Here is a 20,756-nt window from a genome sequence, read left to right on the forward strand (position 1 = left end):
TAGAAGATTTTAACCCCCACTAAAAAGTAGCTTCTTTGACTTAAGCTTCAAATACAATTCCAGAAGAGGAGAAATTAAACCATATCTGTTCCTATCTTACGATAATCTATCTCGTGTATTTCCATTCAAATATATCTAATTTATTTTAACCTTCGGATTTTGAAAAGCATTATTTAGGAAGCATTGTATATAATTGTTTATTCTGACTCCAAAGCAAAAATAGCTCATACACATGTTTTTTTAATGTAGCTTTCTCGCTGAAGTGTTCTTTGATTGAATACAATCAAACTGTAACAAAAATAGCAAAAAGTTGCATTTTGGATCTCATCACATCAACATATCAGAAGCAAAGAAAAAGAAAATCAACTATTTTCGAAGATAATATAGATCTAAATCAATTAAGGTTTTAGCAATATTAAATACAGATAACTATTTTTGTACAAAACCTCATAAATCAGAAATGAAAATATTCTTTCTTGAATGAAAGCAAAAGTGTGTTGATACTTTTTTTCAAAAAACCAGTATGAACTAGTGAGGTTTGAAAGGTTACACAAAGAAAATATTTTATTATCATACTAAAAAAATTATTCTCAACGTGTTTGTGCTACAACGCTGCTTGGTTTTGACAACTAAATCCTCCAAAGTAACTGACGTCTGATAAACTAACCTTTACAGCAATTTTGAAGTTTTAAAAGCTTTTAGTTGGTTAAACATTAATTAAAAATCTGAGCATAACACAATGTAAGTATATATCTGGACAAAACTGTTTGAAAGTTCCATAATATAGTATAGAAAGGTGATAATAAGATTGTTACTTTAAAGCTATATAATGTTTCCTGGAACATATCATTTTCTTAATGTTTTCTTTAACGTTTAATTTTAATTTTTTAACTTCATAAGTAGCTCTTAATTTCACTTTCAAAATTATAACTTATCAAGCACCAAGGATACTTTGTAAGGTAATATATATATACTATTATCAAAAATATACTTTAACTTGATTGTTAATGTTAGCATGATAATTTTTCTTTTAAACAAAAACTAACACATTTTAATACAAAATATATTTTCGTGCCTTCTTTAATCCAAACATGTTTAGAATAAAATTTTTTCTCTTTTTTTTAATAACAGTTTTACATAAAATGATACTCTACTCCAATTTTAATAACACTATGTAACAAAAGTTTTACTTTTTCTTGTTCCTAGGCAGAAAGTGTTATTTCCCCATTACTTATGCCTAACGAAAATGGAAAGAGCCTATTTTTCTCTTCAAACATTGCTTTTATTATCTGAGTAATAAAATTTTCAAATTTACCCATTTTCCAGAACATTCCAGGTAGATTCAGTGCTGAGTAGCTTGTAGAGAATTTTCTCGAACTTACAAGAATTTTCTAGAATGTTGTAGAACTTACGAGAATTTCCAAGAACCCTTTAGAATTGTTTATTGTGTTGTTAAATAACACTAATATGCAGATAATGACAAGTTATTCATTTTAAAATAATCATTTAAAATCATTTCTGTTTCAGATATCACAAGGAGATTAAAGTCAAAATAAGAGTTACTCTCAAAACTGTTAAATCGAAAATCAACTGGACAGAATAGCAACTATGATTATAAAAATGTTGCTTCTAAAAGTTGTTTAAAAAAGTATAAAAACTTAGAAATACTGGATTAGAGACCGTCTATAATCTGAAAGGTAAAATGTATTGTCGTTTTTTACAAAAAATATGTATTTAAATGATTGTATGTATTTCCATTTCCTTGGGCAAATTTAAAACAAAAAATGTACATTTCAAATAGTGATTTGCAATTAACATTGTCGTTTTAAGCAATTATTCAACAAGGATGAACTTCTGGGAAGTGGTGATCCTGATGGTCTGGGCAGTTTTAATACCATTCTGTGTCTGTGAAGAGGAAACGTTAGATCTCAATTCCACTGATGATGGTATGAATTCTCCTGTATTTATTATCTCACAGATTACTTTATTCTAATAATTTATGCAATAATGTTTAAGAGTTTCAGATCATAAAATGGCATATGTTGTTTAAAGGTGTTTAAATTGTAACTGTTGAGTAAAACATAATAAAGGTTTTTCCCAGCGTGTACTCTTAAAAACTTGTGAACTAATGTTAGATAAAAACAGTTTTATTGATAATAAGTAAACACTTTTTATTCATTTGGAATATTTTTGTTTCATTTTCTAAATAAGAGTTAAATAAGTAAATAAATGTTCTTTTATCTTAAAACTTATGCTTATTTCAAAATGTGAACCATCTATCAAAATTTTCTTTAAATTATTATATTTGGTAATTCTTTAATAGATAATAATAATAATTAATAACACAACATAATTTTAAAATTATATACTAGTCAAATATAGTTTTCGTACAATAAAACTCGCTGCTTTAATAGTCATATTTTACACTAATCCTCATCAATAATAAAGAGATAATAGGTTTCTAAATGCACCAAAATATTCAGAATAAATAAAAATATACATTATTTACTTACAGCGAAAAATAGGTGTTTACTTGCAAGCTTTGCAATTATCATTATTTTATTTTTGTTGTAGAAATTAAAATATTTAGTATTATTTAGAGCTAGAATATCTCCTTAGTTTGATAATACAAATATAATTTTTTAATTTTTAATTTTTACTAGGCTTCAATCAGTCTTTTGCACTGCTAACTTTTGAGCTATTTTAATGGAATAGTTTAATCTGGTCATCACTCTTATAACACACTCTCGACCCCAAAGTGAGGATGGTGATTTTTGAGAAAACAGAACTTGAACTATGGACCCTTAAAGCCACAACCAAGCATCTTAACCACTAGGTTAAGTTAACTATTATTACGTACATATACATTTACTGAGATTCAAAGGTAGTTAGTAAACTTGAAGATTCATGAAGATAAGGAAAAAAAAAGAGCCAGCCAAAAGAGAAAATTCTATTATATCCGAACCAAACCCATCGCCTCCTTATGGCACAGTGGTATGTCTGCGGATTTATAATGTAGAAATCGGGTTTTGATACCCGTAGTGAGAAGAGCACAGACAGCTCTTTGTGTAGCTTTATGCATAATAAGAAACAAACAAATAAAACCCGTCCAATTACTTTTTATTTGCGTATCCTACAATATCAGCTTTTCCAAAGTGATAAAGTGGCGGTTTAGTTGTGTAAATAATAATTTACACTCACTGAGTAAACATTTGAAGAAGATGATACCACTAATGTTCGGAATACTTTTGTCGAATGTCATGAGCGTTACAAAGTTTGTCACTACTTTTACCAATATTAAAAAAAACTTAATATTCTTGTTTCGTTCTTAAAATATTTCTTTGTGAGTTAACAGTGTGCGTGAAAAAATTGCGTAAGATTATTTTCCATTCCAAGTATAACAAGTTAATATTATCTAAACCAATTATTTGAATGGCATTATTTTTTACACTTGTCTCATTTCCAAACAGTAGCTGTGTTAGATCCTTAACAAAATGTCCAAATGTTTAACAAATGGTCATTTGTAGAGTAAAGATCTGGTGAATATGGTGGATGAGATAAACTTTCATAAAAAAGTTCATTTATTTTTTGGACAGTGACGCGTGAGACATGAGGTCGAGTATTGTCATAAAGCAGTATGGGTCCACTGCGATTGACTATTGCTGGATGTTTCTCACAGTTTGGCAAGTATCTGATTTAACTAAGGCTTTCAATTCTTCCTCATTAATGGTTGTCTGAGGGCTGCCCCAAGGTTCATGTTGTTTGTTTATTTTTGAATTTCGCGCAAAGCTACACGAGGGATATCTGCGCTAGTCGACCCTAATTTAGCAGTGTAATACTAGAGGGAAGGCAAACTCTTGGGCTACTATTTTACCAACGAATAGTGGGATTGACTGTAACATTATAACGTCCCCACGGCTGAAAAGGACGAACATGTCTTGGTGTGAAGGGAATTCGAACTTGCGACCCTCGGATTACAAATCGAGTGCCTTAACAATCTGGCCATGCGGGGCCGGCTCCTTTTGAAGCTTGTGTCATTAGGGAGAAATCTTCTTAACCTACCCTGTGCCATGTGCTCATTAGCTGTGCCATCTCCAAATGCGTGATTCATATTACGAGCTGCTGTCGCTGCAATATCACCAAGCTTGAACTCATATAATAAAATTATATGAATAACAATTTTATTCATGGTGGCTAAAATCAATATAAATACGATTTATTTCCTGAAATAAGAAAAATTAAGTGAGATTGGAATGAATCAGACAGTATATTACATTATTATTACAAATGTGCGATAACGCTTCTCTTTCAGCCACTAAAAGTCGAGTATCAAATTTGCTTATGAAAATCTGACATTTCATATGCAACAGCCTGATACAAAGATAGGTCTCATACGTTCTCATCAGATAAAGATAAATCCATAATTATTATTTGTGAACAGAACGTGGATGTTAAATCTCTAGATTTCGGAGTCGACAAATCGGATTTGAATCTGTGCAGTACTAGAAAATATTCCTCACAAATTCACCTGAATGTAGCAATGTGATGATGGAACATTGCTGCTGACTATCTTCCTTTCCTCTAGTTAGTAGTTCAAAATTAGAGACCTCGGCCATAAATGTAAGTTTTAAGAGTATTATCAACTGTAACTGATAATGCTTTCTAATTATATAACTAAAATATTAATTATAATGTTTTTGGCTTGCGCTTACACATGTTAGAAATCCAAACATATGAAGTAAGTACGTTTTGTATGGTCAACTAGACGTTGCTTTATCGTTAAAAATGTTTGTTTTTCAAACATTATTTTAGGACATTTGCCCAACACGCTTCTACTTCCTGGGATTGTTTCAAGACATGCTGTCCTTCCAGACAATTTTTTCAGTTCGAAATGGGTTTCACCCTTCACAAAGGAATTTCTACACTTTTATCTTGTTAAACTTCTTCAAAATCTTGAAGAAAATAAAAGAAACAAAATTTATCAAGAGAGATTGAAAAGTCAAGTTAAGGATGGAGGAAAACGGGGAAACAGTATTCTTCACTTTGGAAAACGTCATTTAGCTGATAAAGAAGAGAGGTATTACAAACGTGATTATTTTCAACCATCTCCTAAACAAAATATTACATTTAACTCTTTAAAGTATTTACTTGACCATTCTAATCAACAAGATCGTAAAAGAAATGTAGTTCACAAAATGTTATATTTTGTAAAACAATCCATCATGAGCCCTAAAGACAAAGATTTCACATATTTTATTCATAATTCACCTGACAATACCCTGTATAGAAAGAACAAAATTCAAGCACTTTTGGGAAGTCTTGTAAATAAAAATCAACATGAAGGAAATAACAGAATGTCCTTTGATAAATATTTGGGTGTAAAAAAAAGACCAGACCATCAAATAATGTGCATTGGAAAAAGGCTTGATAAAGAAAAACAACTACATCATCATATAAAATACTTTAGTAAAAGATCTTTTAGTGAAAAACGACCTCAACATCAAAAAAAGTATTCTGGAAAAAAAATTAATGAAGAAAATGTTCAAGACCATCAAATGACCTATATCAAACAACATAACAACATTGAAAAACAACCATTTCACCGTATTATGTACTTCCCTAAAATATCTGTAGAAGAATTGCAACCTGACCATTCAATAATGAATTTTAATAAAGGCTTTAGTGATGAAGAACGATCCACTCATCAAGTGATGTACTTTGGTAAAATATTTAAAGTCGGAAAACGCCCCAATCATTACATGATTCATTTTGGTAAAAGATCTGAAGACGAAAAACAACAAAACCATCATATGATGTACTACGAAAAACGCACTAATGATAAAGAACAACCCGACTATGAAATAGTGTCATTAGGAAAAGAACTTGACAAAAGAAATCAACTCGACCATCACTTGACGTACGGTGTTAAAAGATCTGAAAATGAAAAGAGAAAGACTCCTCGAATAATGCACTTTGGGAAAAACAATGATGACGAAAAGCAGCCTAGTTATCACATACTGTACTTTGTTAAAAGGTGTTACAGTGAAAAACGACCTGACCATAATATGATGTACTTTGGTAAAAGATCTGCAGAAAAAAGTGAACTGAACCACAACATAATGTTCTTGGGCAAAAGATCTGAAAAAGAAGACGGGCTGTACCACCACATGATGTATTTTGGCAAAAGATTCGAAAAAGAGAAACGACCCAACCACCACATGATGTACTTTGGCAAAAGATCTGAAGAAGAGAAACAACCTGCCCGCCACATGATGTACTTAAGCAAAAGATCTGAAAAAGAGAAACGACCCGACCACCATATAATGTACTTTGGCAAAAGAGTTGAAGAAGATAAACGACCTGATCACCACATTATGTATTTTGGTAAAAAGTCTGAAGAAAAGAAACGAGCCGGCTACCACGTGATGTACTTTGGCAAAAGTTCCGAAGAAGTAAAACAACCCGACCACCACATGATGTACTTTGGCAAAAGATCTGATGAAGAGAAACAACCCGCCAACCACCTGATGTACTTTGGTAAGCGACCTGATCACCACATGATGTACTTCGGAAAAAGATCTGAAGAAGAGGAAAAAGAACGCAACCACAAAACAAAAACCTTTATGGGAAAAAATGTCAATAAAGTAAATGATCGTTTAAGATTGTGGCCTGGAGATTTGGTTGGTAATAATTATGAAAGAGATTATCACAATATTATATCCTTTGGGAAAAGAACACAAAAATATGATAACCAAGAACCCCCTATATCTTCCTTGCTTAATCTATACAATGATACTAACACTCCATTAAGTGAGAAATATGGTTTAAATTATTATGATACAGTCAATCCTGTTCTTTCTTTTAGTAATAACGAGAACTCTCTATTTCATAAGATGGATAAACCCTCACTAATGTCTGAAAATATGGTGGGAAAAGAAACACAAAAAAGTGATAAAACGGTAATAATCCCACTAGTCATAAAATCAGCTAAAGGCCAAAAACTTATTGAAGAAAGTAAATTGCCTATAGCAAACCATTTTGAAAAACGATCATTGAAAAACAAAGAGACAAAAGGTGTACAATACATTAAAATTTATGATTCAGAAGAGTTGTCCTCTAAAAAGATGAACAGTTCTGTTTATTCATCGAGCTTTTCCTTCAAGAAAAAGATCAAGCCAAAAATTAACAGTAAAAATGATAAACAAATAATCTCTGTTCTCAATCAGAAGCCAATGGGCCACAATGAAGTAAAAAGAAGCATATCAGCCTCTGGTGAACCAATAATTGATGTCGCCAAAGACTTTGCATCGTATTCAGGATATGTGATTATACCTGATAACAAGGATGAAGGTTCTGTTTCTAAAAGATGGTCCTTCGAAAACCCTCATTTATTCTCATTTTATTCCGTAGAATCACTCGAACCAGTTATATCTGAGCAATTCCAAAATCGATACCCGAATTCACAATATTACATTAGAGAAGACAGAAATGCCAACACAAAAAATGAAGAGCAAAATGCCTTTTTACACTTTGGTTAAATTCCAAGGATTTATTCTATAAAAACAATTTGTCCAATATTCTTTGACATCATTTTAAACATGAATAATTATCTTTCAGTAGTTGTTCTTTTAAATCTGAAATAAAGGAAAGTATGCATTAAAAATAACTATTTCTAAGTTTTCTTATTACTACGTATATCTACGTATACAGAGTTGCGTAAATAACTCAAAAACATTCGTAGTTTGCTTGTCAGCTGTTCTTGAACTTAATATGATATCCTAAGTGTAATAAGTGTTATGTACAAACGCACTGAAATACTTTAAAAAATGCACGAAAAGAAAACTCATTTCAACGAATTAAGCTAGAATTTCCAAACCAAATGAGCAAATCTCTCCTACCTTTAATTAAATTACAGCTACCTGCACTTTCCAAGAATGACTGAATATACACATCAAGATGCTCCAAATGCTGTGTTTACTTCGTAGAATCTTTGAAAAGATCGAGAAAGTCAGAAAAAAATCATATTGATTCATTAGACAGATAAAAATATTTTAATACATAGAGATAATTTAAACTAAACGTATATTTTTAAATCCTAAAAGTGCATAATTAGAAAAAATACCCACTTTCGTGTCGTTTCCCGTGAATATAGCTACGAAGTATATAAATATATACATGTATACTTTTCTCACATTTATAAGTGATTTTATTTTCTAAATACTTCGCTCTGTGTTGTCTTCCCTGTGGTAAGCTTAATGTAAACAGCCTTTTGAGTACCCTTCAGTTAAATAGAACTACAACAATTGTAATGTCTCATGGTGGAAATCAATAAACCCTTCTTATAACGAGCAATCACGCGAAATCTCTATTTACACTATGTTGCTAGTAAGTAGAACTATGTAAGTTGGAACGTTAGTTTGGGTATCATGACGATATCCTTAACATTTTAACACATTTATTTATTTGTTTTTCTTTCACTTGAAAGTTTTTAAACGTTAACCATATTTACACATATAAGTTTAACTAGTACTTACACATATAAGTTTAACTAGTACTCATCAAAAGAAAAAATAATATTTGATAGGTGCTATGTACTACAGAATAACTAAGCAAAACCTAAGTGTTAAATGGAGTGAAGCAACTTTAAACAAGCTTTTATATGGTTTACTTAAAAGTATAATAACATGAATCACATAAATTTAGTTTAATAAAAATTGATATTTTCAAAATTGTAAGTTTCATGTGATCGTGAGGAGGTGAAAGGTATGATACATAGAACAATTTAGTCCATGGTTGTGACATATTACTAGAATTAGAATATAAAATTATATCAAATTAATTTACTGTCGAACAAAATAAAGCTGTGTTTAAAACTAAAAACTACACCAGGAATACTTAACATTTTCAGATTAAGATTCCTTAGTGGAAATTGTTCTATATACTTTATCAAATGTGCTTTAGAGTACAGAATAAAGTTAGTATTCCCTGTTTAGAATTAACGTATCCAAGATACTTATATATGTATAACAACACCTTTTACGTAAATAGTATACAATTTTTCACAAAACGTTTTATATCCATTTCAACAATAAGATTCCATAATCTTGTTACTCCAAACTTATTAGAATACTTTTACCACACACTTGACAAAGTGTTAGAAATAAACAAAGCATGTAACATAGACATTCCAGGTTTTTGTGCTCTAATGAAAGTCTATGGGGTAGTATATTTACTGAAGTTAAACTTTGACACACATTAATTCCTGATAAAACACTACATTTCCATGTGCCATTTGCTTTATCGCACTTCATCTGATGAACTTATAAAAGTAATCTACCAAGTGGTTTATCACAGTCGTCTAATACTTGCTTAAGCACTAAAATAACTAGATTAGAAAATTAACAGCGCTTTTTGCTTTCATTCCTAAAAACATATTTGTTTTGTGTTAATTTTAGATGTGCTTTTCTAAAAACATTTGTTTATTTGTCTGTTTGTCCATTTTAGCTTAAATCTACAAAATAGGTCGTTGTATTTTGTTAAACATGTAAATCCTTACCACGGATTTTAGCTTTGTAAGTTGGTAGCGAGGAACATACTACAGACTTACAAAATATGCCACCTCAGGATGATTGGCGATCTAAGGAGAGATGGAGTGATGTTATAAAAGATGATGATGTCATACTTATAAAGGTTGTCACCAGAAGGGACAACTTATAAAGGGCGGAAGTTATAGTTTTATACCAGACAGGAAGCTATGATGGCCAATTACATAATAGTACCATAAAGTAGAGAATGTGTTTTTAGGCCGCCATGAGAGGCAGCTATATTTCATACAATACATGTGTCAACAAGAATACAATTAATTAGTTAAATCGCCATAAGAAGGGTACTTAACAGTAATTGATTTAAAATTAATTCGTCATTAAAGAGAACGCTTAACGTTAATTTATCAGTTAATTAATTTTTTTGTCTTAAAAGGACTATATCAAGTGATTAAAAATTTTCAGCGATATAAAAAATTTAAAAAAACAGTTAATTTAATTTCAACTAAAATGGCAATTATGTAGGCATCTGAAAATATGAAATAATGCTGTTTATATTTTAATGTGCTTTTTTCTGGTCTTTTACTTAATACCGTATTACATTCTCCTGATAATCACATTACTTTAAACACAGATCAACAGGAATACCACACCGAGCTACTGAAGTAGCAGACTGAAGTCTTTCGTCAGAAAGTTATCAATACTTAGGGCGTGACAAAGCAATAGAATAACACCACAAAATGATGTAGGAGGAGGATTCGGGAGATACTTTTTTTTTTACTATCTGTTTTAACAGCAGTACAAAGACTTTTACTAAAGGGCTACCTTATGAATAGCTGTGACAAGGAAGATACGATTCAAGAAATATTATGAAACTTTAGTACGTACAACGTCAAAACACATGTAAAAATAAGTTTTTAACTAGCCACAAGAAGTCATGTATAAACACTGTTCAGTCCGTTTTCACTAATTACTTATACTTCAATTACTTTTTTTAAAATTCTGGGAGTACAAAAACACGAGAATAAAATTCAATGTTTTTTCTCTGTATTCTATCCATACTCATTAAATATACCAGTTCATTTTTAATCATAACTAAAATGCATTAATAAGAAATGCTTTTTATATTCCGTATCGCAAACAATTTTCTTGATTCAATATTTTATATTACTGTACCTTTTGACTATTATTATTATAGCAAAACTAATGATATTGTAACTACAGTTTTTGTATTCTCTCATATTTTTATCTTATATAATAATAACAATATTTCAAACTTCTATAACAATGATGAAATATGTCTACGTATGGAATTTATGAGTAATTTTTTCTCACTTAAGAACATCTACATCTATGCCAAACTTTTCACCAAAGATTTAACTAAAAATCCCGGCATGGCCAGGTGCTTAGAGCGTTTGACTCGCAATCTTCGGGTCGTGGGTTCGAATCCCCGTCCCACCAAACATGTCCTGCTTTCAGTCGTGGGGAGTCATTATGTGATAGTCAATTCTACTATTCTTTGGTAAAAGAGTAGTCCATTAGTTAAGAGTGGGTGATGATAATTAGGTGACTTTCCGCTAGTTTTTCTCTGCTAAATTAGGGAATGCTTGCGCATATAGCCCTCTTGTAGCTTTCTGCAAAAATCAAAACAAACAAATCTATGTAAAATAGAATTTCTAAATATACACATTGCTTACATATTTTCGTTAACAAGTCTGATAAGTGTTTTACCTAGTGGAGTAGAAATAAATGTCTTACAAATGAAATAACTGAGATATGCGATCAGGTACAACATAGTATAATATCACCAACTGCAAAATGTTGTATATTCTACAAATAGCAGCTAGTGAACATTTATTATATCAATAACTTTCCTTTAGTTTGCAGTCAACTTAATATTCCATAATAAGGTTATGAAACATGTAAACAAAATCGTATCATATCACCTATAACCTAAATTATTTTGTTTATTAAATGTACAAATAAAGTTTTTTAAGGTATTTATACATAAATATATAATATATATATTAAGTTTTGCAGTACGTATTGTCTCTAGTAAAAGGCTTATACTGAAATTGAGTTTAATTTACTTCGAAAATTGACTTTAACTAAAGCTCAAAACACTATAGTGTTTTATAAACCCAAACGATAAAAACTAAATCAACCAGAATGGATAAAGAAAGATATAACACACACTAAATATGTTGATGAAAAATTTTATAACTTAACAGATTATTCAACTTTAACATCTACCGCGAATCCTACAGCTATAAAAAGCAAGAAGAAAATGATGTAGTATAACTTTATTAGCAGTATTAAAACAACAACGAACAATAACTTGACAACTCTTCGCTTAACATCACTAATAAACTATCAAAAAATTATCATTATGCTCAGTGCAAGTCTATTATTCCAGCGAATTATTTGGAACCTCTCTTGACGACTATTCACTTAACATGATTAATAATGAATACAACAACATTTCTTAAAAATTCATTTTAAACACAAGGTGAGGTAGTTGATGTGCTTTATATAAACATGAAATGTATTGCATTAAAATAGAGTGCTATAAAGTTCTCCATAATAAACTTGGCAATTAACCAAAGATAAATATTTTATCAGGAACTGACTTTTCTTGATAACTGGTTTTTTATATAGGCTTTTATGAACACTACAATTCTAAATTTATTTAATTCAAAACTGTTTTAACAATGAAGTCTTTTCTAAAAGCATAAACTCGTTATTTATATAGGGGTTTAATTCCTGGAAGGAAAAAGAACGAAAAAACATTTTTATGAAAATGGAAAAAAAATGAACTAAAGTAATTCATTGGAAAATTTCAATTCTAGATACTAGCAATGTAATTATTTTACCTTTTACTAACCCCCCTCCCATCTCAACGTCTTATAGCAGTGGAAATTCTGGTTTCGATAGTCTTGTCTACGGAACACAGATAGCCCCTTGAAGCACATTGGCATGTCTGCGGACTCATTCTGCTAAAAACCAAGTTTCGTGTGTTGCTTTGTGCTTAGTTACAAATAAACAAGCGAAATTGCATCTCTTTTATACCAGATGTCACTGAGGGGTATAATTTTTCACAAAAACTCTACACCCGAAACACTCTTGCTTTAAAAATGGATGAATAAAAGTGAGACTGGACAAACTTTTGAATGAAGTTTCCTGCGGTAATTGTTGATAAAGTTTTCTTTTTAAATAATTTATAAAAATAACAACTAGAAACGAATCACGAAAATAATTCATTATTCATACAAATAAAGCACAAATATATATGTGTAACCAAAATCAGATTTGTTAATAAGACAGTTTTTATGAATGTCACTGCAGGAACTTAATCCCAAATAACCGAGTTATCTCTCCCAATATATTCTCTTTTTGCTGCTTGTCAATCTTTTAAACCGATATTATATACTCTTCTTACTTATTCATGGATAAAAATTTATCTTAGAAGACCCATCTTGAGAGATCAAGACAATAATAGTCCTTCAACAGTTTTCTTTCGTCCGCTTAGCCAAGCGTATCTTTAAACATTTCTGTAGAACATCTTCACAAATTTAACTTATGAATATTGTCATAGATAAGCATATAGTAGTATCCGACTATAAATATCTGATATCAGAGAGTACAGTAGGAAAAAATATTTCTAAACCAAAGACTTTAAATAATCTTCTCTGTAGCATTAAACAAGATTGTGAACTAATATTTGATGGATCTTATAAAATCCATATAAAGACAACAAACCAAGAATTATGTCTAGTTATATTTCTTGAAACATTGGCTCAACTTACGATAATCATACTCAATTCTTGAAGTCCTAAATCCAAATAAATGTTGAGCAATATTTTTATCCATCCATTAAGCATGAATATTGTATCACCGAGTTTGTTTGTTTTTATTAAATAAGTTTAATGCGAATTTGATAAAAACACTCATACACTGTAGTATGTAGTATATACAAAAGACAAACAGTAATCTGAACAATTTTAACATGTAAATGAATTTCCTTCCATTCCAAATTCGATAATTCGAAATTTCAACTAAACCTGAGCTATTTAATTGGATAAAGCAGTTAAAATTCCCAATATGTCAAATTTTGTACTATAAAAATCGCTGAATTAACAACATTTCATTCAATAACGTGACAAGACGAACTGTTTGTATATTTTCTACAATAAAATATTACTTGTGCTGTAAATCTATGTAAATATATTTAAAATTTTATAATAAATACCACTAATTAATTCAAGAATAAAAATATTATCACAAGAAGCTTTGAAATAAAATAAAGCAATTGTTTATCTCAAGAAATAATATTACAACTTACCAGATATGAACGACTTTGTATAAATTTAAAATATAGAACTGATATTCCGACGTAGTAAATACGTTCATAATGAATGAATGAGCGTAGAAAAATAAATATGTTCATTTATCGCCGGAGCTCACACACGTCAGCACTAATGGTATATCCATGTAGATGTAATTCGCAGTGTATAAACTGTCAGACAGGTATGCTTTCTATTTCGTTGGAATGAATATGCAACATGTGTATTACGTCGTTAATTAAAATTTTTTCAGTAGTAAACCATTAATTAGAATATGACTTTGAATATTTCAAGTCGTTTGCCATTCTTTGTTTAATGTTCTACAAAACTGGAAAGAAGTATGAAAACTGACATCTTTTTTTAAAAAATACAAAACCTATCGTTGAACAGACTAACTATATCTACCATGTTTATACGTTTTATCTCAAGAAATAATATTACAACTTACCAGATATGAACGACTTTGTATATCATATAGCTACTACTGCAGTTAACCTTTTAGAAGCAGTGCAATGGTAGAGGTTATTTATATACACATATTACAATAGTATTTTATGCTCTTTCTCTTATAAAAGCATAAACAAAATTTTGTATACGCAGATAACTGATATATATTTAACCTTTACGTATATTTTAGTAAGTAACCCATACACACAAACCTCGCTGTTTCAAGTGATACTGTACAACGAATATATTTCAGCGTTGATCAAAACAGTTAGTATGCCGTGTGGCCAAAACAACCAGCTGCAGAACACGTTGAGTGTGTTATTAACAAGAGTGATAGAGAGTCTGGCGATATTCTACCTTCTCTATCTCGAACTATGGTAAATCAAAGTATCTCATATTTTCAGTCAATATGTTATACTTATTTTACATACCAAATTTCAAGACAATATATTAAGAAGTACCTGAGATATAACATCTTCAATTTTGATTCAGTTTCTTCCTCTCTTTTTTCGCACCAAAAGTAGAGAAACTTTATTTGATAAAAAACAAATTTAAGTTTCATGAATTTTTCAAATTTGGTACGTGATACATATTTTAACATATAATTAGAATTCTCATTTTGTATAAATATATAAACCTCATGTGCAAAGTTATTCAACGAAACCATCGCTTAAATTTAACAAAATCAATTTGCTTACGTCTATACAAAGTCACGTGAACTATCGGTCTAACGCTTTTAGTTTGTTTTGTCATTCGAATTAAAGACGGTTAATCTAGGGCAGCAAACCTATACTCGAACACGCCAAATTTTTAGGGTCGTATACTGCTAATTCTTTAATTCTAATTTAGTTTAGCTCTTAAAGATTTCAGTAAATTTTGTTTCTATTTTGGTTTCAGATCTGTACTTGCGTATATAATTGTCTTTGGTGAGGCTCAGTTGCTGTCATGTTTTATTATAATTTTGTAACTTTAGCAAATTAAATCTATTCTCAACATTAAGAATTTTTTTTTACCCGTTGATTTTTTCTTTTTTTTCATATACACATTACAAAGCTTACTCTGCCCTTTATTTACAAAGTAATTTAATTACAAATTACTGGTAATTTGTTTTCAGTATTTTTCTCTTTTAACATGTAAAGGGCTGTTTAGAAAAACTCCTATATAATATTATGTAAACAGTGATAAAATGATTCGAAACTACTAGTTTTAAAATGAATTAGGGTTCAAACGTAATCATACTTACTTAGAACTGACAACAAGAAATGTAGCCAGTATGCAGCATCCGCCACATATAAAGCTAGTCTTAAAGGAATAGCTAGACTGACTACCACATTTATAACGCTCTCGAAGCTGAAAGTGAACACTATGTTTACTCTAATTTTGCAGCTTTAATTACTAGGAAAAGTATGCTTTATTTCAACTGATATTCGCTATTTGAGGTTATTGTTGAATGAAATGGACATGTATATAAATCCGGTTTAAGTTTTAAAATTGTTTTAAGCAAAATTAAAAAGGCACAATGAAATGCATTGAAACTTGTATAAGATAATCATTAGATTCAGTAAATTAAATAAAAGTATTAAATATTATTGTTATCCATACACTGGTTACATATGCTTGGAAGCACACTCGCGAGTGTATGTTTGTATTGCCAACCTTTCGCGTAAAATGAAACTAAAAAAATGTTATGAAATATCATAAATGTTCACATTTAAGTTATGTTGTATAAGAAACTAATTCTACCTTGAAACATATAACACTTCGAAATGCATTTAGAAAACAACGAAGAAAAGTTTCAGAAGAAATAAAACAGTAACCTTCAGACATTAATGGCCCGGCATGGCCAAGCGCGTAAGGCGCGCGACTCGTAATCCGAGGGTCGTGGGTTCGCGCCCGCGTCGTGCTAAACATGCTCGCCCTTCCAGCCGTGGGGGCGTTATAATGTTACGGTCAATCCCACTTTTCGTTGGTAAAAGAGTAGCCGAAGAGTCGGCGGTGGGCGGTGATGACTAGCTGCCTTCCCTCTAGTCTTACACTGCTAAATTAGGGACGGCTAGCACAGATAGCCCTCGAGTAGCTTTGTGCGAAATTCCAAAAAAACAAATCAGACATTAATTTAATGTATTGAGTGGTTTACCTCGAACGCGGATGACTAACCAGTTACTCTCATCTATTCCAACAATTGTATTGGAGCAACAAATGTATTTCGCCATATAACGAAAATTCTGTTCAAAGCCAACATAGAAGTGTAAATCTCATTAACTCTCCAAATATAAGGTGTCTTCATGTTTGCATCCGTTTAGAATATTTGATGTTTTTTTTTGTTTGTTTGTTGTCACATGAAACGTTAAATAACGGAATATCCAAAAGCCATCCACTGCGGGTATCGAAACCCGAGTTTTAGGATTATAATCCCATAAATATATAACACTAGCTAGCAGGAGGTTAGAACTTTAATGCACGTTATACTTATTGACTATATGTAACCACCACCAACATTCACCACTCTTGAACTATTAGACGATTAAAAACCAGCAGTTTGGTTCATTTTTATCTTATGAATCTTCACTTCCATTATAAGGCAACTAAACTGATTGACTTATATGTACTCTACTTCAAAAAAAAAAGTGTACTTCATAAAACAGAAAGAGAAAAGGTAAACTTGAAAAATATGTTACTGGTAGTTAGTATTTTCAGTCTGAAAAGCAAGTTGTGCAACACAGAGTAAACAGCTACTGTTTTGTATACCTGATTTGTAACTGTTGCCCGAGGGAGGGGGGGAGCAGTATCCTATACTGTTAATTTTAACTAAATAACAAGACTAGCGTCACTTTTTAATGTGCCCTCAGATGAGAGTACCGAGCATTTTCAGCAGCATATCGTGGGCTCGATCCTTGAACCTTCCAATTTGAGCCCAAATTGCTCACTTCTTAGCCAAGTTTGTCTTCTAAAGAACAAAAATGGTACAAACACGTGTTCTTTCTTATAAAAAATGTCACACTACTTATAATGTTACCATCTTCAAGTAAAACAAGCACTAATAGCATAGTGGAAAATGTACATTAATGTATTTGTGAAATATAAATGTTTTTTTTATAAAATATATTAATAAATATATGATACACTGACCACTGCTTCTAAATATACTCCAATATTCAAACTTTCCAATCAAAGATTTTCATAAGCCTAGTATACTTAATTCACAAGTTCATGAGTTGCTCTCCAGAAACTGTATGAACTTAACTTACTCCCCAGCGTATAATTCTCTATCAGCCACTCAGCACTGAATCTAGCTGGAATGTTCTGGAAAATGGGTAAATTTGAAAATTTCATTACCCAGGTCATAAGAGCAAAGTTTAAAGAGAAATACAGGTTTTTTTTTTTCCATTTCTTTAGGCATAAGCAATTGGGAAATAACGCTTTCTGCCCAGGAACAAGAATAAGTAAAAATTTTGTTACATAGTGTAATTGTTTGTTTGTTGTTGACCATGTTTTTTATCTAGGTGTGTGTGTGTATAATTTTTTCAACAGTTTTTGGAGGAAATTTGTTGATGAATTGTTGTTTTGTATTTAACTGATTCTCCGATAGATCGATAGAAAGCGGAATGTAAGGATGATGAAATACATAACGACTTAGGAAGAAATATATATTTCTTATTATACTAAATATTTCTTCCCAGACAACACTTCTGTATCAGAAAGCTCCAAGTTGTTTTGTTTCTCTTCTGTTCTTTGTCTTATGACCCACATCAGTGTATTTAAATAATTTTTTTAACCTACAAAACGTACTTACCCCTACAGATATTATTTGTTTTATTATATGAAATTGTAAATCTAACAGGTAACTTACTAGACTATTATATGTGTATAATACAGTTGTTTGTTTTAGCTCCGAGATAGAAATTATTACTGCTTTAACATTTGTCAGCATCTCTTTCGTGTCAAGCAGTGTTAAAACTTGTCTACTTTGTTATAAAAATGTCCGTCTCCAGTGGCGGATTTAAGGTTGTGTGGGCCCTACATCCCATGTAATTTTACATAGAATAATATTATCAATGAACCCCTATTAAGACTACAGGTTCTGCCGTTGAGTCCCCTGTAGCCCAACCTAAATATTCCACTGTCTGTCTCCCTTACCTTTGATGGGTTTATAAAGTAGATAGATTTATTTGTTTGTACGTTTCTACTTTCCTGTATCTCAAAATTAACATGAAACACAGTTGGATCAGATTTATCTAACCTTTGAACATTAGTCACTAGCTAGACACTGACACCAAAGTACAAAACAAATACGTTGCAGAATACGCTGAATATTTCAATAACGGTGTTTCTTGGAGCTTTAAAAACTGAAGCATAACACAAGAACTTCGTGAATCGTTAGTATCAGCACACTTGTGAAAAATAACTCGCCATAATTTATGTGTTATAATGATCGTCGCAGTCAGTTTGAGTGTATACTGTCAACTGGATTTCACTATAAAGTAACAAAGATTGTCAATTTTAAATGTGTGACACGAGTTCTTTATATCAAAAAACTATATAGTTTGTTTGTTGTTAAGCACAAAGCTACACTGTTGGCTATGTGTGCTCACCACAGGTATTGAAACCCACTTTTTAACATTACAAGCCTTCAGACTGGTGGGCAAAGTTATAAGTTACTATTTTTCTCAGTGATCTAGAGTTTCTTACTTGAAAATGAATGTTTTATAAAACATCATAAAAGTTGTAATATCTTATAAGATGGTAAGTGTTGGAGGTCTTACCGTTTAAAATATATGATCTTATTTACGTACAAACTCAACTCTTCTCGTACATTTATTATGGAATTATTGTCACACAAAAATACAGTAGTGTAAGTTAACCTTTGCATTCTCGTGGAGTAATATTCCTGCATGAAATGTACCAGCCAACGATATTGAAAAAAGTCTCTCTGTAATACATATAGGTTTTGCACATATAGAAGTGATTGTTCTATACAAAATCATGGAAGGTGTGATATTTTATCAGCTGATACGACGAAACTAATATAATGAATGTTGATATTTATTTTACTTAATTGTTATAATAGAAAACCTGAAAAGTTTGTACATGTGAAAGGATTTACATCTAAGATTATATGAAAAAACACAAAGCATAATATAATACTATAATTAATTGGAGCAAAATAACTGCCTTCAAAAGTTAATAACTGGAAAGTAAAATCAAGCATAGCATTTGAAAAACTGATAAAAAGTTGGATATTGACTTGAAAGGAATATTTTTTTTCCTTCCTGTAAAAAAAAAAGAAAAAGGGAGGGGCCATCTTTTGTGAATAACTTGTTAACAATAACACAATCTGAATAACAGAATTTTATCGTTAATCTTTCTGTGCATTTAGATCCCAAATGGCGGAGCGCATTTTTTTGGTAACAGAATGCAAATTTTCGTGTTCCAGTTTGAACTCGTTAAACCCAAGGTCACGTCCAATCAGCTAGAAATAACGCATCTAGCTAATAGCACACTGCGCTGTAAGGGTTATGTCCTTTTCTTGGACCTGAATAACAGGATTGACTGTTACTTGTATAACGCGTCAACGGCTGAAATTGCTAAGCATTGTCAAAAGCATCATAAATCTTCCTTTCTGGTATATAAAAGTAATTACTAAAGTAATGTCTTATAAGTTATTTTCTATTCTTGTTATATTTGTTCTAAATATTTATTTATATGTAATTTTTTATTCTACATTTTAGGGCAATACTTACATTGTCACTCGAACAATCAACTATCTGCTGCTTACATGTTTAAACCTTAGTTTCTCACAACACAATGCATCATGCGCACATAATTTTAAACAGATGTTTATATACGATTTCATTGTTGTAATACCAGTTGTGGCTCTTTTCATTCTCCAACATTCCTTAGTTACTCGACTATTTTTCCTATTTCAACTTTTACTTATTTATCTTTGGTAGATTGTTTTCGAATTTCGAGCAAAGCTACACGAAAGCTATTTGTGCTAACCGTCCCTAATTCAGCAGTGTAAGACTAGAGGGAAGGCAGCTTTGTTATCATCACCCATCGTCAACTCTTGGGCTACTCTTTTACCAACGAATAACAACCCCAAGGCTGAAAGGGCGAGCATGTTTGGTGTTAGGCAGATTCGAACTCGCAACCCTCAGGTAACGAGTCAGGCGTCCTAACCACCAGTCCATGCCGGGCGCCATCTTTAGTAGGACTGCTATCTTTCACCGTCTGTACTTTTGAACTGCTGACTAGAGGGAAAGAAAACCCCTTACCAGAAATGTTTACACTCAAATAAAAAGCTACCACGCTAACATTACGAGAATGAGCGACGTCGGGTTTTGATCTCTAGAGACAGGTTTTTCCTTTGGTAATACTTGTTACTGAATAAACTTTATTACTATGAAATGTATTTGATGAAATA

The 20,756-nt window shown here is 31.2% G+C and overlaps 1 protein-coding gene and 1 long non-coding RNA gene across 7 annotated transcripts in view; one reads left to right on the plus strand and one right to left on the minus strand.

Annotated features, from left to right (window-relative positions):
• Positions 1–8,036, plus strand: part of LOC143222185 (uncharacterized) — a 20,412-nt gene extending 12,376 nt beyond the window's left edge. Inside the window, exons 2-3 of the mRNA XM_076448275.1 lie at positions 1,831–1,946; positions 4,813–8,036. Of these exons, the coding sequence (XP_076304390.1) occupies positions 1,847–1,946; positions 4,813–7,538 (2,826 nt within the window). The 5' untranslated portion in view covers positions 1,831–1,846 and the 3' untranslated portion in view covers positions 7,539–8,036. The remainder of the gene's footprint in view (positions 1–1,830; positions 1,947–4,812) is intronic.
• Positions 1–20,027, minus strand: part of LOC143222187 (uncharacterized) — a 25,524-nt gene extending 5,497 nt beyond the window's left edge. The window contains exons 1-6 of one of the 6 annotated variants that reach the window (XR_013012061.1): positions 16,076–20,027; positions 14,794–14,861; positions 10,878–11,176; positions 9,557–9,637; positions 7,899–7,988; positions 1,316–1,905 (exon numbers count right to left, since the gene is read on the minus strand). This is a non-coding gene — a long non-coding RNA (uncharacterized LOC143222187). Of the gene's footprint in view, positions 1–1,315; positions 1,906–7,898; positions 7,989–9,556; positions 9,638–10,877; positions 11,177–12,415; positions 12,539–13,884; positions 14,312–14,333; positions 14,538–14,793; positions 14,862–16,075 lie in introns of those variants that run through there. The other 5 variants (XR_013012063.1, XR_013012062.1, XR_013012060.1 and 2 more) reach the window with 5 other exon arrangements.
• Positions 20,028–20,756: the final 729 nt, after the last annotated feature.

Source organism: Tachypleus tridentatus, chromosome 8 (genome assembly GCF_004210375.1).
Source record: "Tachypleus tridentatus isolate NWPU-2018 chromosome 8, ASM421037v1, whole genome shotgun sequence".
Classification (NCBI taxonomy): domain Eukaryota; kingdom Metazoa; phylum Arthropoda; class Merostomata; order Xiphosura; family Limulidae; genus Tachypleus; species Tachypleus tridentatus.